Source organism: Nomascus leucogenys, chromosome 4, assembly GCF_006542625.1.
Source record: "Nomascus leucogenys isolate Asia chromosome 4, Asia_NLE_v1, whole genome shotgun sequence".
NCBI classification, from domain to species: domain Eukaryota; kingdom Metazoa; phylum Chordata; class Mammalia; order Primates; family Hylobatidae; genus Nomascus; species Nomascus leucogenys.
In genome coordinates, this window is record NC_044384.1 from 106,953,961 (window position 1) to 106,970,507 (window position 16,547).

Consider the following 16,547-nt stretch of genomic DNA (forward strand, 5'->3'; position numbering starts at 1 on the left):
CTTCCAAAGGAAAATGGATAATCAGTATAAAAACAGTCAACAGTCATGTAAAGAGTCAAGGCTCCTGGGCTGGACACAGTGGCTCATACCTGTAATCTCAGTACTTTGGGAGACCAAGGTGGGAGGATTGCTTGAGGCCAGGAGCTCAAGATCAGCCTGGGCAAGGCAACATAGTGAGATTCCTTCTCAACAAAAAAAAAGAAAAAGGAAAAAAGAAAAAAAACCTTAAGGCTCCTAATGGAAAATTTTCTCTGATCCCCATTGCAAAGTTTTGTTTTATTCCAAGGCTCCACTATAGATATGCTGATTTGGTGGGCCTGGGAAATTTATCTGTAGGTATAAAATTACCTCTTGTGAATCCCAAACTTGGAGTCCACTAGCCTTGGTTTCAGAGACTGGTTACAGCTTCTGTATGTCTGTAATCCATATAGTCAAATTGTGCCATCTGGATTTGAAATAATGAGAGAGAGGAATGGGAACTAGTCAGGTCCTGTAACTATGCTGCACAGAAAGGAGTCTGCCATCTCTTTTTTACCCTCTCAAACCTACCTTCTGGAGCAGAGAGGGACTTCAGAGAACATGGCTGGTTTTTATACAGCCATCTGAGGTCTGCATAGTAGTAGGGGTATGAAGCATGTGTGTGGCCAGAGAGAGGGTATGGCACATAGCCCTCTCAAGAAGTAACAGAAGGAAAATTTCTAATGGCTAGAGAGTGCTTACTTATGTATTACTAGTGTGAAAATTACAAACTTCTTTTAGTGTTTGAATGAGAAACCAGCCAGAATCACTTCTTTATTCTAAAAACAGCCACTATTGTGGTTAATACTAGGTGTCAACTTGACTGGATTCAGAGATGTCTAGATGGCTGGGGAAGCACTGTTTCTGTGAGTGTCTGTGAGGGTGATGACACAAGAGGATGACATTTGAGTCAGTGGACTGGGAGAGGAAGACTCACCCTAAATGTCAGTGGGCATACCTAATCAGCTGCCAGCACAGCTAGAAGAAAGCAGCCACAAGAAGGGGGATAAGAAGCTTGCTGGGTCTCCTGTCTCTTCCCATGCCAGGTGCTTTGCTTCCTCTCTTCCTACCCTTAGACATTCTAGGTTCTTCAGTCTTTGGACACTGGGACTTGCACCAGCAGCCTCCTGGAGGTTCTAGGGCCTCTGGCCTCAGCCTGAGGCTACACTTTAGTTTCTTTGGTTTTGAGGCTTTCAACTTGGACTGAGCCACTCTACAGCTTCTTTTTTGCCAGCTTGCAGATGGCCTATGGTGGGACTTTGCCTTAAGCCAATTCTCCCTAGTAAAATCCCTTTTATATATACATACATCCTATTCCATCCCTCTGGAGAAAGAACCCTAATATAGCTACTTAAAGCAAAGCAGATTGAACTATTTTTTTCCCACTCTGAACAAAGAAAGTAAGCAAAAAGAAAAAAAGTGATATTTATAAGAATAGCAGATGTTTATTGAAGGAATTATCACTATTTCCTGTGAAACAATTTCATGACTCCAGTTTTATAACATCAGAGGCTATTAAAGACAGTCTGGCGACTAAAAACAACCTGACAATATGGGGATCTTTTAAATTTTATATTAAATGGAAAAAACAATCAAGAAAGGAAGTCTTGCTGAGGGTACAGAGCTGCAATGAAATTTAGTCTTAAGGGATTTAGATTCAACAGCTACTAATTAATCCTAATTACTCAGTTACTTACAGCTGTTTTTTACTTCAATTTTCTTCCAAGTAAGACCTAACACAGGACACACCATCTATGAAAAAAGATTTCTAAGTCCAGGGCGACACTTCCCTCTCTAAGCAGAATTTTTTGTCTTACATATTGCCCTCTACTCAAGGCTATATAAAATGAGATTTTTGTATTTTCCTCTCAACTAAAAAGAGCATATATATTTTTATTCTACACAGGAGCAATTCTATATAACCAGGATGTCTGTGGCTAAAATTATTGCCTCTTTATATTCCTCAGGAATATTCAGGGTACTAAAACTGTAAGTGAATAAATGTGAGTAGACAAGAAACCAAATAACAAGAATGAGCAATACACAGTAGTTTAGTGATGTATATTGCAAAAGCACTGGGTTGGGTTTTTGTGGGTTTTTGGTTTTGTTCTGTTTTGTTTTTGAGACAGGGTCTTGCTCCGTGGCCTAGGCTGCAGTGCAAAGTTGTGATCATAGCTCACTGTAACAGTGAACTCTTGGGCTCAAGTGATCCTCCCACCTCAGCCTCCTGAGTACCTAGGACTACATGTGTATGCAACCATGACTGATAGAGCTGAGTTTCTGATGGAGAAGAGAGAAGAAATGGCAGTACAGAGAAGTACATGAGTTGAGAGACACATAAACTAGCAATTTAGGAATGCAGAGTAAGCACTGCCCTTGGGGAACAGCCAAGTTTCCATTGGGACAAGAATGTGAAGAAAACACATTCATTCAAGACCAGCCTGACCAACATGGCAAAACCCCGTCTCTACTAAAAATACAAAAAATTAGCTGGGTGTGGTGGCAGGTACCTGTAATCCCAGCTACTTGGGAGGCCGAGGCAGGAGAATAGCTTGAACCCAGGAGGCAGAGGTTGCAGTGAGCCAATATCGCGCCATTGCACTCCAGCCTGGGCGGCAAGAGCAAAACTCCATCTCATAAATAAATAAATACATACATAAATAAAGCCAGGCGCGGTGGCTCATGCCTATAATCCCAGCACTTTGGGAGGCCGAGGCAGCTGGATCTCCTGAGGTCAGGAGTTTGAGATCAGCCTGGTTAACACGGTGAAACCCTATCTCTATTAAAAATACAAGAATTAGCCGGGCGTGGTGGCAGGTGCCTGTAATCTCAGCTACTCAGGAGGCTGAGGCAGGAGAATTGCTTGAACCTGGGAGCTGGACATTGCAGTGAGCTGAGAGCTGAGATCACACCACTGCACTCCAGCGTGGGCAACAGTGCGAGATTCCGTCTCAAAAAAAAAAAAAAAAAAAAGAAAGAAAGAAAAAGAAAACACATTCAAAGAGACAGTTCCTGGTTTCCAGAGGGTATTATTAAAGGGCTTGAAAGGATGGTAAGAGCTGCATGCCTAAACTCTGACTGAGGTAAAAGTTGGTAACCCTGGGAGACTCCTGGAGAAAGGTGGGTGATCAGTTCAAATTATAGCTGAATGTTTATCTGAAAGGATGCAGGGACCCGTTGTCAAATGTTTATTCCTACAGCTCAAGGCAGGTATTAGCCTAGAAGATGGGTGATGGCCTCCTCAAGGGACTATAATCCTCACTTGCCTGGGGCAAGAAATATGAAGCTCTCCTATATTCAGAACTCTGGGTATGAGATGGCATCATATCCTTCCTTGAAGATATATACTCTTGAAGATCATAGTCTTCTAAGACAAAAAAGAAAGCCTATCTAAAGAAAGAGTTTTAGGCACTATGACATGGTGATGAAAAAATGTTTTGGTCAGAGAATATCTGCTCATCAATATATAAAGCATCAACAATTCCACTCAGGAATGATATACCAGGCTTGTCCCATGAATGCTGCAAATCTGTTCCAGGCCCTCCAAACCCTGCTTGGAATGACCACGCAAAGGACTATTATATCACAAATTATGTGCAAACCACTATCCTATCAAAATAGGACAAAATCAGTAATTTTTTTTCACACAAATATACAACCTTCACCCTTCACTTCTTTCTTTCCAGTAACAGCAAGAAAGAAATATATATGCCTTAAAACTAAATTACGAGGTACAGAGATAGGCCATAAACCTCATTCACAGAACACTGACAGCATCTTCCCTATAAAACCATGGTCAAATATCAAATAATTGTGATACAATCACCTTTCATACAGGCAGCTACCCGGGAAAACACCAACTGGTCTCCCACTCACATACAGAACCACCATGGTGGGCAGAGACACTTTGGTATAATGAAGAAAGCATGAATTTCAAAGTCAGATCTGAGCTCAAATCCTGGCTCCGACAACTTACTAGCCAGTCACCTAACCTCAATGACACTCAATTTTCTTGTATAATAGTGGGAGGACTAAATAACATATTATCAAAAATTCCCCAAACACTAATTCACTATGTGCATAAGACAGATAGCAGTGGGCTTAGGGATTCACTGTATACACAGAGGAATGGCTGAGTTAAAAATAGGGAGATTCTAAGTGTTCCAGATTGACTTTGAGCTAAGCACTTAAAAATGTTTTAAATATTGGTGGAAGATGGGCTAAGACTCTCAAGGAGGGCTGGTCGTAAAGAAAGGCAGAGGAAGATAGAAAACATCTGTTGTATTGATTGCTCAACACCCCTCCCTCCCTTCTTCAGGGAAAGATTTTTCTCAGTGACAAAAGGAAGAAACCAGATGAGAAAGCCTCAGCTCCTTTTCCACTTCCCAATTTGAAGGAGTTGTGTGAAGGCAAGATGCAGCTGTGGCCACTGTCTTGCCACCATGAGGTTACGAAAAATGAAAGTCAATATGCTGAAAATTATGGGGTTAAGAGAGAAGTTTGATGAAGTGCTGAGTTGCCAAACCAAACATAGCACTGCTTACCTCTAGATTTCCCCTTAAGCAATCCATCAATGTTCTTAAGGTCTAGGCTGCTAGTACTTGGTATTCTGTTCAATACATCTGAAAATATCCTAAGTACTACCTTACACAAAAATTCTCTTTAATCACTCTCCCTAAAGTGTTTAGAAACACTGCTCCAATGTCCTACACTTAAGATTTTATCATTTACCATGTGTCTGGCTTATCATATATTTCATGCATTACTCACTTAATCCTCACAACAACCTTGTAAGGTAGGTAATTATTCCTTTTTTACACACAGGTCTGAGGCTCAGAGCAGTTAAGTGACTTGTCCAAAACTGACAAGCTAGTTCATGGTAGAACTGGGGTTAGAACATGGATCTCTCCAACCCCAAGGTTTGTACTTTTAGACTTTAAGCTCTATATACCATGTGAAGGCAGTCTCCCACTAGTTTTATATTAATTGGTGACTGTATCTGAAGTTTTTGAGTCTACAATTGTTTCAATTTCATTTTTTTCCGGTTGTGTAGACATAATTGAAAAGACGAAGCCTAGGTAGTTCTCCATCATCTGCAGATCCTTCCAGAACTGTGGGAAAGGAGGGTTCAGTGAATTTTTGCTGTGTTATTTTAACCTAACAGTGTTATTATATATTTTGTTGACAACTCTAAAGTCAGCTTGTCTTAAAACTAAAAAAGACAATGGATCAGTGTTTATGATTTTACTAAACAGGAAACATGCTCTAAAAGGAAGGGACTTGCTCACGGTTCCACTGCTGCTAAATGCCAGTGTCAGGGTGCAATCCCAGGGCTTCGGGCTCTATATACTATGTGCCTTTCATAACACTGCTGAGTGAAAATGAGCATGTCTTCATTGCATTTAAAAAATACTGTGCTTTTTTTCTTGCATATAAAATTAGTATATTCTCATGTAGAAAATCTAGAAAGCATAGAAAAGTATACAGAAGAAAATAGAAATCACCTATAATCCTATCGCCCAGAGATGATCACTGTTAACATTTTGGTTTACTTCCTTCTCAATTTTTCCTATGCATAAATATTTTTTTAAATTTTGGATTGTATGTCATTATCTTCCATCTTATCCAAATCATTTCCCCATGGCATTAAATTGTCTTTAAAAATGTTTACAATGGCTGCAGAACCATCATATGGATAGCTCATCATTCATTTCAACCCTGTAATGTTGAAAATCTAGTTTCCTTCTTTCAGTCATATATGATGCTGCCACGAACATCCCTTTCATTAATCTCTGTCTACTTCTAATTATTTTCTTAGAAGTAGAGTTGGTTGATACTAAAGAACTACTTTTTAGAAAAGCAGCAGTCAGCCCTACTACCCACAATATTTGTTATTTATGAGGTTTCTTTCTCCTCATTATGTTTCCTCTGGTGTTGAATAAGCTGTGAGCTATACCGATAGGCTTTCCCACACTCACTACATTTATAGGGTTTCTCCTTAGTGTGGGTTCTCAAGTGTAGAATAACTTGAGAAGTCTGCCTGAAGGTTTTCCCACATTCATTACATTTATAGGGTTTCTCCCCAGTATGAACTCTCTGATGATCAACAAGGTTTCGATTAGAAGTAAAAGCCTTCCCACACTCATTACATTTGTAAGGTTTCTCTCTACGATGAAGTCTCTGGTGTTCATTAAGGGTTTTCCTTAAGATGAAAGCTTTTCCACACTCATCACATTCATAAGGCTTCTCTCCAGTGTGAATTCTCTGATGGTCCATAATCTTTGTATTTGAACCACATGTTTTCCCACACTCCTTACATTTGTAAACTTTTTTTCCTCTGTGCATTCGCTGATGTTGAGTAAGGTTTGAACTACGGCTAAAGGCTTTCCCACATTCAATACAAGTATAGGGCTTCTCTCCAGTGTGAACTCTGTGATGTGATATAAGGCCCGAACTCCGACTAAAGGCTTTCCCACACTCTTTACATTCATAAGTTTTCTCCCCACTGTGGATTCCCTGGTGCCGAATAAGATGTGACTTTCCACTGAAAGATTTCCCACATTCACTGCATGTATAGGGCTTCAGTCCAGTGTGGATTCTCCGATGAACAACAAGATTAGAGCTATGACTGAAAGCTTTTCCACACTCCTTACACTTATAGGGTTTCTCTCCCGTGTGGATTCGCTCATGTACTGTGAGGTTTGCACTCTGACTAAAGGCTTTCCCACACTCAGTACATACATACTGTCTCTTTTCAGCCTGAACTCTCTCATTTGTTGTAAGGTCATAGCACTGACTATTGTCTTTTTCAGATTCTTGGTCACTCCCTTCTGTGAGTACTTTATTAACTGTCTTATGTTTGAAATTTCTTGTCTTTCTCCTCATTTTCTCCTGCTTGGAACATACCAGTGTCCTCTCTAGTCTTCTCTTTCCCTTCAGAGGAGCCTTCTAAATTTTGACTTCCTGGGCAACGTCTCTGTGGAATTCTCTTGAAAGTATGTATGATTCTGATTTTTCAGGAATGATGCTTTGGAATTAACTCCTCCTCAGTCCCAGTTTCACCATCTGACAGGAGAAACAGAAATTGCACATGTCACCTATTCTCTGTACCAGAGGAAGGAGAACTATCCACGGACAAGATGTGGTAAGTGTTCAAGGGCAGGGGAACAGATCAAAAAGATGACAAAAATGTAGTTAAATATAGAGGCCAATGTAAAGGCTTATGGAAAGCCAGGGGCTGAGGGGAGCCCAGCAGGTCCAGCATCAGAATAAGCAATGAATCATATAAAATCTACCCTAGTTCCTTCCTGCCTCACCCACTACTCCCTGAATTGGAGCCATCTAACTCCTTTTTTTTTTGAGATGGAGGTTCACTCTTGTTGCCCCAGCTGGAGTGCAATGGCACGATCTCGGCTCACTGCAACCTCCGCTTCCCAGGTTCAAGTGATTCTCCTGCCTCAGCCTCCCTAGTAGCTGGGATTACAAGTGCCTGCCACCACGCCCAGCTAATTTTTGTGTATTTTTAGCAGAGATGGGGTTTCCACTATGTTGGCCAGGGTGGTCTTGAACTCCTGACCCTCAGCCTCCCAAAGTGCTGGGATTACAGGCATGAGCCACCGCACCCAGCTCAGAGCCATCTAACTCCTAATGGCAGGCTCAACTATAATCTGGTCCTAGAAAAGGTGAACTGAAAGATGACTAAACTTTAGTTCAGTTTGGCTTTTAGTTCTTGCTAACCTATTCCCCTAGTACTAGTCATATTGTGGCCAGTATGTAAAAGGTGCTCAAAATGGTATTATAGAATAGCAACTAGGATTCTGTCTTAGGTTGTGAGTAGGATTTCATCTTTTGCTCAAGGTCCAGGTACTAGACCCCAGTCTACATCCTTGCATGTAAACCCTATCTTGTTAAGTGGTGACACAATTCTTCCACTATTGAGCCTAGTCACATCATAGCCTACTTCATAGGGGCTGGCCTGTAGTTGGATCCAGTTTTTTTTCTTTTTTTTTTTTTGAGATGGAGTCTTGCTCTGTCGCCCAGGCTGGAGTGCAGTGGCGTGATCTCGGCTCACTGCAAGCTCTGCCTCCCGGGTTCACGCCATTCTCCTGCTTCAGCCTCCTGAGTAGCTGGGACTACAGGCACCCGCCACCACACCCGGCTAATTTTTCGTATTTTTAGTAGAGATGGGGTTTCACTGTGTTAGCCAGGATGGTCTCAATCTCCTGACCTCGTGATCCGCCCGCCTCGGCCTCCCAAAGTGCTGGGATTACAGGTGTGAGCCACTGCACCCGGCCAGTTGGATCCAGTTTTATATGCAAGTTTAGTCTGTCTGCTTTTCACCATGCTGTCACTCTGACAGACTGAGACTACTTAAGGGATGAGTCTGAGAGGCTAAATTGGGAAATAAGGTTAGTTAAATCATGGCAGACGAAACTCTGACCTTGCATGGCATAATAGTAAAGTATCTAATGATGGCAAAAGCGTCAGAGTAGGGGCAGCATAACCAAGGGTGCCAATACACAAAACCAAACATCAGAATAAGCAGGAATTTCCCAACTGGTTTGACGTGAAACTCTGTTCATACAGGTAACCATGGCAAACCTTAAAGGGAGTTGGGATGTAAAAGAAAGCAAAAAGATAACTACATGATACTAACACATGACTATCCTCCTTTATAGACTTGCCCATATGTATATTGTTAGACAATTAAATATATGGTAGATATTATTTTGCATCCTACTTCTTGCAGTTCATTTCATTTATTTTTTAGTTGATGAAAAAGTATATATATTTATGGCATACAACACGTTTTGATAAATGTTTACACATGGAACAGGTAAATCAAGCTAATTAACATATCCATTACTTCACATACTTATTATTTTTTCATGGTAAGAACATTTAAAATCTCTCTTAGCACTTTTCAAGTCTAAATATGTTGATATTAACTATAATTACCATGTTATACAATAGATTTCCTGAAATTATTCCTCCTAACAGAATTTTTGTATCCTTTGACCAACATCTCCCTAATCCCTGCCTCACTTTTTTTTTTTTTTTTTTTTTTTTTTTTTTGAGACGGAGGCTCGCTCTGTCACCCAGGCTAGAGTGCAGTGGCACAATCTCTGCTCACTACAACCTCTGCCTCCTGGGTTCAAGCAATTCTCCCTGCCTCAGCCTCCTGAGTAGCTGAGATTACAGGCGTCTGCCACCACGCCCGGCTAGTTTTTGTATTTTTTAAGTAGAAATGGGATTTTGCCATGTTGGCCAGGCTGGCCTTGAACTCCTGACTTCAGGTGATCCGCCTGCCTCGGCCTCCCAAAGTGCGGGATTACAGGCGTGAACCACTGCACCCAGCCTCCATTTAATTTTTTAATGCGTGTTTTTCCACATTGCTATTTAATCTTCATATGATCATTGAATTCTTTGTAATTTACGTACCATTTTGCCAGCGTTGGACATTTCTGTTGTTCCTTGAAGTTAACTACTATCAATAATGCTATCATAATCTCCTTATACACACAAAATTTTCTTTCTATTAAAATATATTCCCAGGACAAAAGTTCCACAAATGAGTTAATTGGGTCAGGAGTGCAACTGTTGTGCAGTATTGCTTGTTGCTATTCAAAAAAGTTTGATGGGCTGAGCACGGTGGCACATGTCTATAATCTCAGCACTTTGTGCTGAGGCGGGAGGATCACTTGGGCCCAAAAGTTTGAGACCAGCCAGGGTAAGACAGGGAGACTACATCTCTACAAAAAATTTAAAAATTAGCTAGGCATGGTGGTGTGCACCTGTAGTCCCAATTACTCAGGAGGCTGAGGTGAGAGGATTGCTTGAGCCCAGGAGGTCCAGGCTGCAGTGAGCCCTGATTATGCCACTGCACTTCAGCCTGGGCAACAAAGCAAGACTGTCTCAAAAAAAAAAAAAGTTTGACCGATTTCCATGTCCCATAGCTTTCTGATAAATGGAGCCACACTTTCTGGAGAAGGGAGATAGCAAATGGTGGTACTCGAGACTGGCAAAAAGATAACTGCACATATTCGAGTTCACATCTCAGAAGTGCGGGTGGCCACTGATTCCATACACAGGCACATACACACAAACTCATGCCCAAGATATGAAGGGTAGGAAGAGAGAATGGTGAGGGAGGGTGGATTCTTGCCAGGATCCTGGCCTCACTCATATCCAGCTGCTGCTACCTCTCCTAATCATAAAGGATGAAGCAGGTGGAGAAAACAGTGCAAAGCCAGGGGACTGCAATGTAGAGCAGTGGAGCAAGTGAACTCACCTTCAAAGTTCTGTGAGAAAGTTGATAGTTTTTTCTGAATTTCTTTTCAATTTCTAATCTTCTCTGGAACTTCTCTTTTCTTCATACATTTCTTAAACTCTTAACTAATGAGCACCCTACTCTGTATATATCCCTGTTCTGGGTCTGACACAGGGAAAATTTAAAGAAGCATTGTTATGGACTGAATGTTTGTGTCCCCCTAACATTTGTGTGTTAAAGCTCTAACCCCCAATGTGACTGTATTTGGAGATGGGGCCTCTAAGGAGCTAATTAAGGTTAAATGAGGTCATAAGGGTGGGCCCTGATCCAACAGAATTAGTGTCCTTATAAAAAGAAACACAAGAAAGTTCTCTTACATGCTCTCCCTCTCTCCACACACATACACACAAAGGCCATGAGAATACCTAGCAAGAAGATGGCCAGCTACAAGACAGGATGAGAGCCCCCTACCAGAAACCAAAATGGCAAGGCACATGGATCTCACACTTCTAGGCTCCAGAACTGTGAGAAAGTAAGTTTCTGTTATTTAAGCCACTCAGTTTATGGCATTTTGTTACGGTAACCCAAGCAGACTAATACAAGCATGAAATATCATACTTCCCTTAAAGAGCTTATGATGGATTAGTATGGCAAAACAATAAGAGAGCAAATTCAAATTTACGATTTACCCAAGCAGAAGATGAAGGGGACTAGGGAAGGGAGGGAGCAATTACTAAGGCATGGAATGATGGAGAAAAGCATTTTAAAAAGGCAGAATTTAGGCTGAGCCCTGGAGAATAAGCAGTGTTTTCTCAAAAAAAAAAAAAAAAAAGACACAGGGTTGGTATACATGAAAATAAATGGGAGATCATAATATTATATAAACTTCATGTAGGCAGAGATTTTGTCCATCCTGCTTACCCTGTATTCCTAGCACTACCACAGTCCCAGGCACATGGTAAGCGCTCAACATTTTTTGTTGTTGGAATGAACAAATGAAGAAAGAAGCTGCCTGAAGTGATCCAACCAGAATACTGAAATTACAAGATGAAAAATATGGATATAAACTGATGGTCAAAGGGAAACCAGTTCTAAACAGAAGAGTGAAATCCATCCTTAATTTTCTTTCTCCATTCTATATTCTTTTTTGTACCTTGCTATTTTCCACTCTTGTTATTTTCCTTCTTTTTCTCACTTAACAATACAGTTTTTCAAGCATTACCATGCACTTCCCCTAGTTCCCATAGTTCCTCCTCTACCACCTCCCAGAACATTCACGTTTTTCTCAGCTTAATGAAATGGAAAACAGAGGAGAGAGGCAGCTGGGATAACCCATGGGGAGTAAATTGAGGGAAACAGAAAGTAAAGAATCCAAGAGATGTCAAGTAGGGCAATCATATATCCTGGTTTTCCCAGAATAGTGCTAGTTTAAGCCTACTATCCCAGCATCATATTTAATAGTGGCCCCCTTAACTCACAACAGTATCCCTGTTTGGACAATAAATTTTGCATTACCCTACCCAAAAGTGAAATTAGTATAAGAACTCTTTAGGAAGATTAGCCCAGATGGATTAGAGGGGGTTAAAAAGAAAAGAGGAAGGGAAATGAATTAGGAGACAACACTAGTAATGCAGTACGGGTGAATAATGGAGGGTCTGGCACGTCGTAGGTACCCAATAAATGTTTGTTGAATGAATGAACAAATGAATAAGATAGCAAGCCCCTAATCCAAGATGAGAGAACAGAGAACAATGAAGTCTAGCTATTTTCAGGAACGCATCCAGATGTATAACGCACACATCCATATTCCTTTGAATACAGAGGATGGACTGAAGGAAACAATCCAAGGTCATCAGATCCATGTCTGAATACCAAGAATGGTAGTGTCACTAAGCAAGATGGGGACATGCAGAAACATTTTAGACAAGGGGAAGAGGAATATATCACGAAGGCAAATTTGAGAATGATAAGACAGAGAAGACAGAGGGAGTCATGAAAATGTATAAACTTACTGAGGGTCGGGCACGGTGGCTCACTCCTATAATCCCAGCATTTTGGTAGGGTGAGGTGGGAGGACTGCCTGAGCCCAGGTGTTTGATCAGCCTGGGTAAAAAAAATTTTTTAAAGTGAGCCAGGTGTGGTGGCACATGCATGTGGTCCCAGCTACTTGGGAGGCTGAGGGAGGTCGAGGCTGCAGTGAGCTATGATCACGCCACCACACTCCAGCCTGGGAGACAGTGAGAACTTGTCTCAAAATAAATAAACACATTTTAAAAATAAAAAACAGATAAGCTTACTGAGAAAGGGATTTGGGTTAGAAGAGTGATATCATTTAGATGTTCCTTCCAAATTTCACATTGAAATGTAATCTTCTATGTTGGAGGTGGGCCTGTTGGGAGGTGACTGGATCATGGGGGTAGATTTCTCATGAATGGCTTATCGCCATCCTCTTGGTTCTTTCCTTGTGATAGTGAGTTCTCGTGAGATCATGTTGTTTAAAAGTGTGTGATATCCCTCCGCCTTGCTCTTGCTCCTACTCTCACCATGCTCTGCCTCCTCCTACTTCACTTTCCACCATGAGTAAAAGCTTCCTGAGGCCTCCCCAGAAACTGAACAGATGCTGGCACCATGCTTCCTGTACAGCCTGCAGAACAGTGAGTCAATTTAAACTCTTTTCTTTACAATTTACCCAGTCGCAGGTATTTCTTTCTTTTTTTTTTTTTTCTGAGATGAAGTTTCGCTCTTGTTGCCTAGGCTGGAGTGCAATGGCATGATCTCAGCTCACCACAACCTCCACCTCCCAGGTTCAAGTGATTCTCCTGCCTCAGCCTCCCGAGTAGCTGGGATTATAGGCATGCGCCACCAGGCCCAGCTAATTTTTTGTATTTTTAGTAGAGACGGGGTTTCTCCATGTTGGTCAGGCTGGTCTCAAACTCCCAACCTCAGGTGATCCACCCACCTCAGCATCCCAAAGTGCTGGGATTGCAGGCGTGAGCTACTGCGCCCAGCTGGTATTTCTTTATAGCAACACAAGAACAGCCTAACACAAAGGGGCAGGTAGAGAGAAAGAGAAATGCACAGCGATGCACTGCAAGAAAGCCCAGGGTGGTGATGGAGGAGCTGAGGAGGAAGCAGGACCACACAGGAGATCAAAGAGGGCCGAATGAGGAGAGTTTGATCAAAAAGAAACCTATTTGCTCCCTTCTGCCTGACTGGATAGGAAATTCCCTCAGAAATCCTGGAAGAATTCCTAGGTACTAAGGAAGCAGGGTCTTGGCTGGAGAAGTTTGGAGGGAAACATGAGGCCATGGGCCAGTAGGACACTAGGGGTATCTAGGCAACTGTACAGAAAAGCAAAATCTCAGACAGCCAGTGAATGTATGAGGACTGATAAGGCCCTGCAGATCTCTAACCCACAAATCTCTGAGACTGGTAGGTAAGTGTTCTAATCCTAGGACCACTATCCATTTCAGGCTGTGAAAAATACATAAAGGGTAGAATCCTACTGAGAGAGAGAGAGAGAGGCTTTACTTGGAGGCTGTCTTCCTTTAATTCACTAGCATCATCTGCCTGTTCAAGTCCCTCTAAGCAATGGTTACATGGTTCTTGGTTATTGATTAGGTGCAATGGAGTAAGGAATAAGAGGGAATACCTGAAAATAAATTCAAGGGATCCATAAGTGAAATGTAAACATTGAAAGAAAAGAAAGAATTAGAAGAAAATATCAAGGGACTACTTGATCTCAGGGAAAGGCCTAAGCCTCAAGCATAAAACAAAGGCTAACACCATGTAAAAAAGCTGATACATCTGACACATAAAAATTTCTGTATTCCAAAAAATGCCATAACAAATCTATAAAATAGAGTTTGCCTTATACTGGAATTGCTTGTATGTCTGTGTCCCTCCTCACATGTATACATTAAGCTCTGTGCCCTCAGAGAGCAGATCCCATGAGATTTGCCTGTAGATACCACACTGTCTGACACAGAGAGGGCTCAGTCAGTGTTGTTTGATTTGAAATGGTAAATTAAACAAGTTTAAGATTCTAACACCTGGAGTGCACATAGGGATGCTGAGAGCCAAATCCACACATCACTACTACCATCCCTCCTCTACATGTTTGTCCTTTTTGTGCTTCATATTATCTGGGAAACACCATAATGGTGTATTTGCATTCTTGGCAATTCTGTCTCTCAGGGACTAAATTCCCTAAGAGATTGACCTGGTCCCACTATTCAGAGACTCTCAGTATGTCAGAGCTGGAAGGAACCTCCCAGTCTATCCAGTCTTATATCCAAATATACAGAAGGAAAACTTGGAACTCAGAGGAGGGCTGGGACTCAAATCCAAGTCCCATGACACCCAATTTTGAGTTCTACTACATCACCCTTATTCCCATCTGAAACAAAACTCTACTCCTCCAGGTCCAGAGGCCCCCTGCCCACTTCAGTGCTTTTCTCCTGTTTGATAAATACCACTGAGAAAAGCTCCTTTTCAACCCTGGTGCCCACAAGCAGGATTCCTGTGCCCAGACCAACTTCACAATCTAGGCCTCACCTGCCCAGGAGAGAATGGAATGACTCACCCATATTCCTGTGCACAGCAGCCTCAATCCAAAGGATCTGCCCAGCACAGATCTTGCCTGATCTCCTCCTTGAGTTCAGTGAAGAAGTTCCTAAGAGGGTCTTGAGTCACTGTAAACAGATATAAATGACTGAGTTCGCTGTGCCCGGAACTCCAAGTGGACACTCAGGGCAGTGTCCCATCTTTGGGTAACTTCCCTTCCTATAGAACTGTGGGCAGTAAGAAGGATCATTTCCAGTGTAAAGATGAGGGAATGAAGCTCCCAGGGATTGAGTGACTTGCCCAAGGCCCTATAGCTAGTAAGTGATTAAAAAGCCTTCTGTGTCTTCAGGAAATCCTAATTCCATCACACCACAGCCTCCCCTTTTCACCCGATCCATTGATATCTAAAAGCTTCCATATTCTCATCTAACTGCAAAATACAATGCAGTGGAGAACTTCTTTGCAATCCAGCTTTCCACAGAAAGTCTGCACAAGGGGGATGAGAAGGAGAACTTTGCTGAGTCAAGTGTCTTTAGGAAGACAGAAAGAAACAAGGCTTTAAAAGAGCACTAGAAAAAGAATGTTCCTTTTTTCTGTTTACCCATTTCTTAGGATTACTAAGCCTCAAATATGTTTTGTGTTTCCCCCTCCAGATCCCCAGGCTCTGCTTCTAACCCTTCAAGTTTGTTTCATTTCTCCCCTACTAGAATTTAGTTCTGCCCTGTACACAACCAAAACCCCAGGACCTAGCACACTACTGGGTTACTGCTCAATAAATATTTGTTGAATGAATGAATGAATGAATGGGTAACCTTGGGCAAGACTCCGCCGTCCTCTCTGGGCCCCAGGTTCCTCACTGGTAACCGGAGGGATATTGGACTGGTGATCTGAGTCAAATACTCAGGGGCTGTGGAGTCCTCTGACAGCCTGGGCCGGACTCGACTGCTATTACCCGGACGGCCCACTGCCTAGGAGCGGGGACGACACAGTGCTGTCACCACGGCCAGCCTGGTCCAAGCGAGCAGCTACGAGGAGTCGGAGACTAGACCCAGGACAAAGGGGCAACACTGAACGAGAGAAAGGGGAGGCCCACAACGACCCCTTGGCTGCCGCGCCCATCTCAGCAGCAGGCAGCCGCAGAGGAGCCCTGGCCTCCCGGCCTGCGTCTCCCACACGCTCCCAGAACCCGGCCCGAACCCCTACGTCAGACTGTAGAGCACCCCTCACCGAAAGCGCCAGGCCCACATCTTGAACAAAGCGCAGAAGGAACTGCGTCAGCAACTCCCAGCTAACTCCCAGCCTGTCCCTCCGGCCCTTCTAGGCTTCATGAGGTTTCCACATCTCTGTGCCCGCGGGCTGGAGTCCCTCCGCCTCTCAGAAGCCCCGCGCGGTCCGCAGACGCTCTGGCCCTGCCTCCCTTCCGGGCTTTGCCCTATCATTGGAGGGAAGGGCTTGGCGACTTCAGCCAATGTGAGTAGGGCCCTGGAAGTGGTGGAAGCTGGGCAGGGGGCTTGGTTAGGGCGGAAAGAAACCGAGCAACTGGGTGGCCAGGCTGCCAGCCTCAGGCTGAGACTCCCTGAAGTTACACTCCCAGCTCCGGTTGCTGAGCAGAGAGGTCATCTTTCCTTCTACAGATCTGGGTCATACAGCCTCAAAGCCAGGATCAGCTATGGTTTATTGGCAGCATATGAAA

At 42.8% G+C, this 16,547-nt stretch overlaps 1 protein-coding gene across 1 annotated transcript; it reads right to left on the reverse strand.

The window, feature by feature from the left end:
- Positions 1-1,576: 1,576 nt before the first annotated feature.
- ZNF660 (zinc finger protein 660) lies at positions 1,577-16,452 on the reverse strand. Its single transcript, XM_003256954.3, has 3 exons — positions 16,082-16,452; positions 14,874-14,982; positions 1,577-7,083 (listed from the first exon to the last, which is right to left on the reverse strand). The coding sequence occupies exon 3, from the start codon at positions 6,901-6,903 to the stop codon at positions 5,914-5,916; it is 990 nt and encodes a 329-aa protein (XP_003257002.1). The 5' UTR covers positions 6,904-7,083; positions 14,874-14,982; positions 16,082-16,452; the 3' UTR covers positions 1,577-5,913.
- Positions 16,453-16,547: the final 95 nt, after the last annotated feature.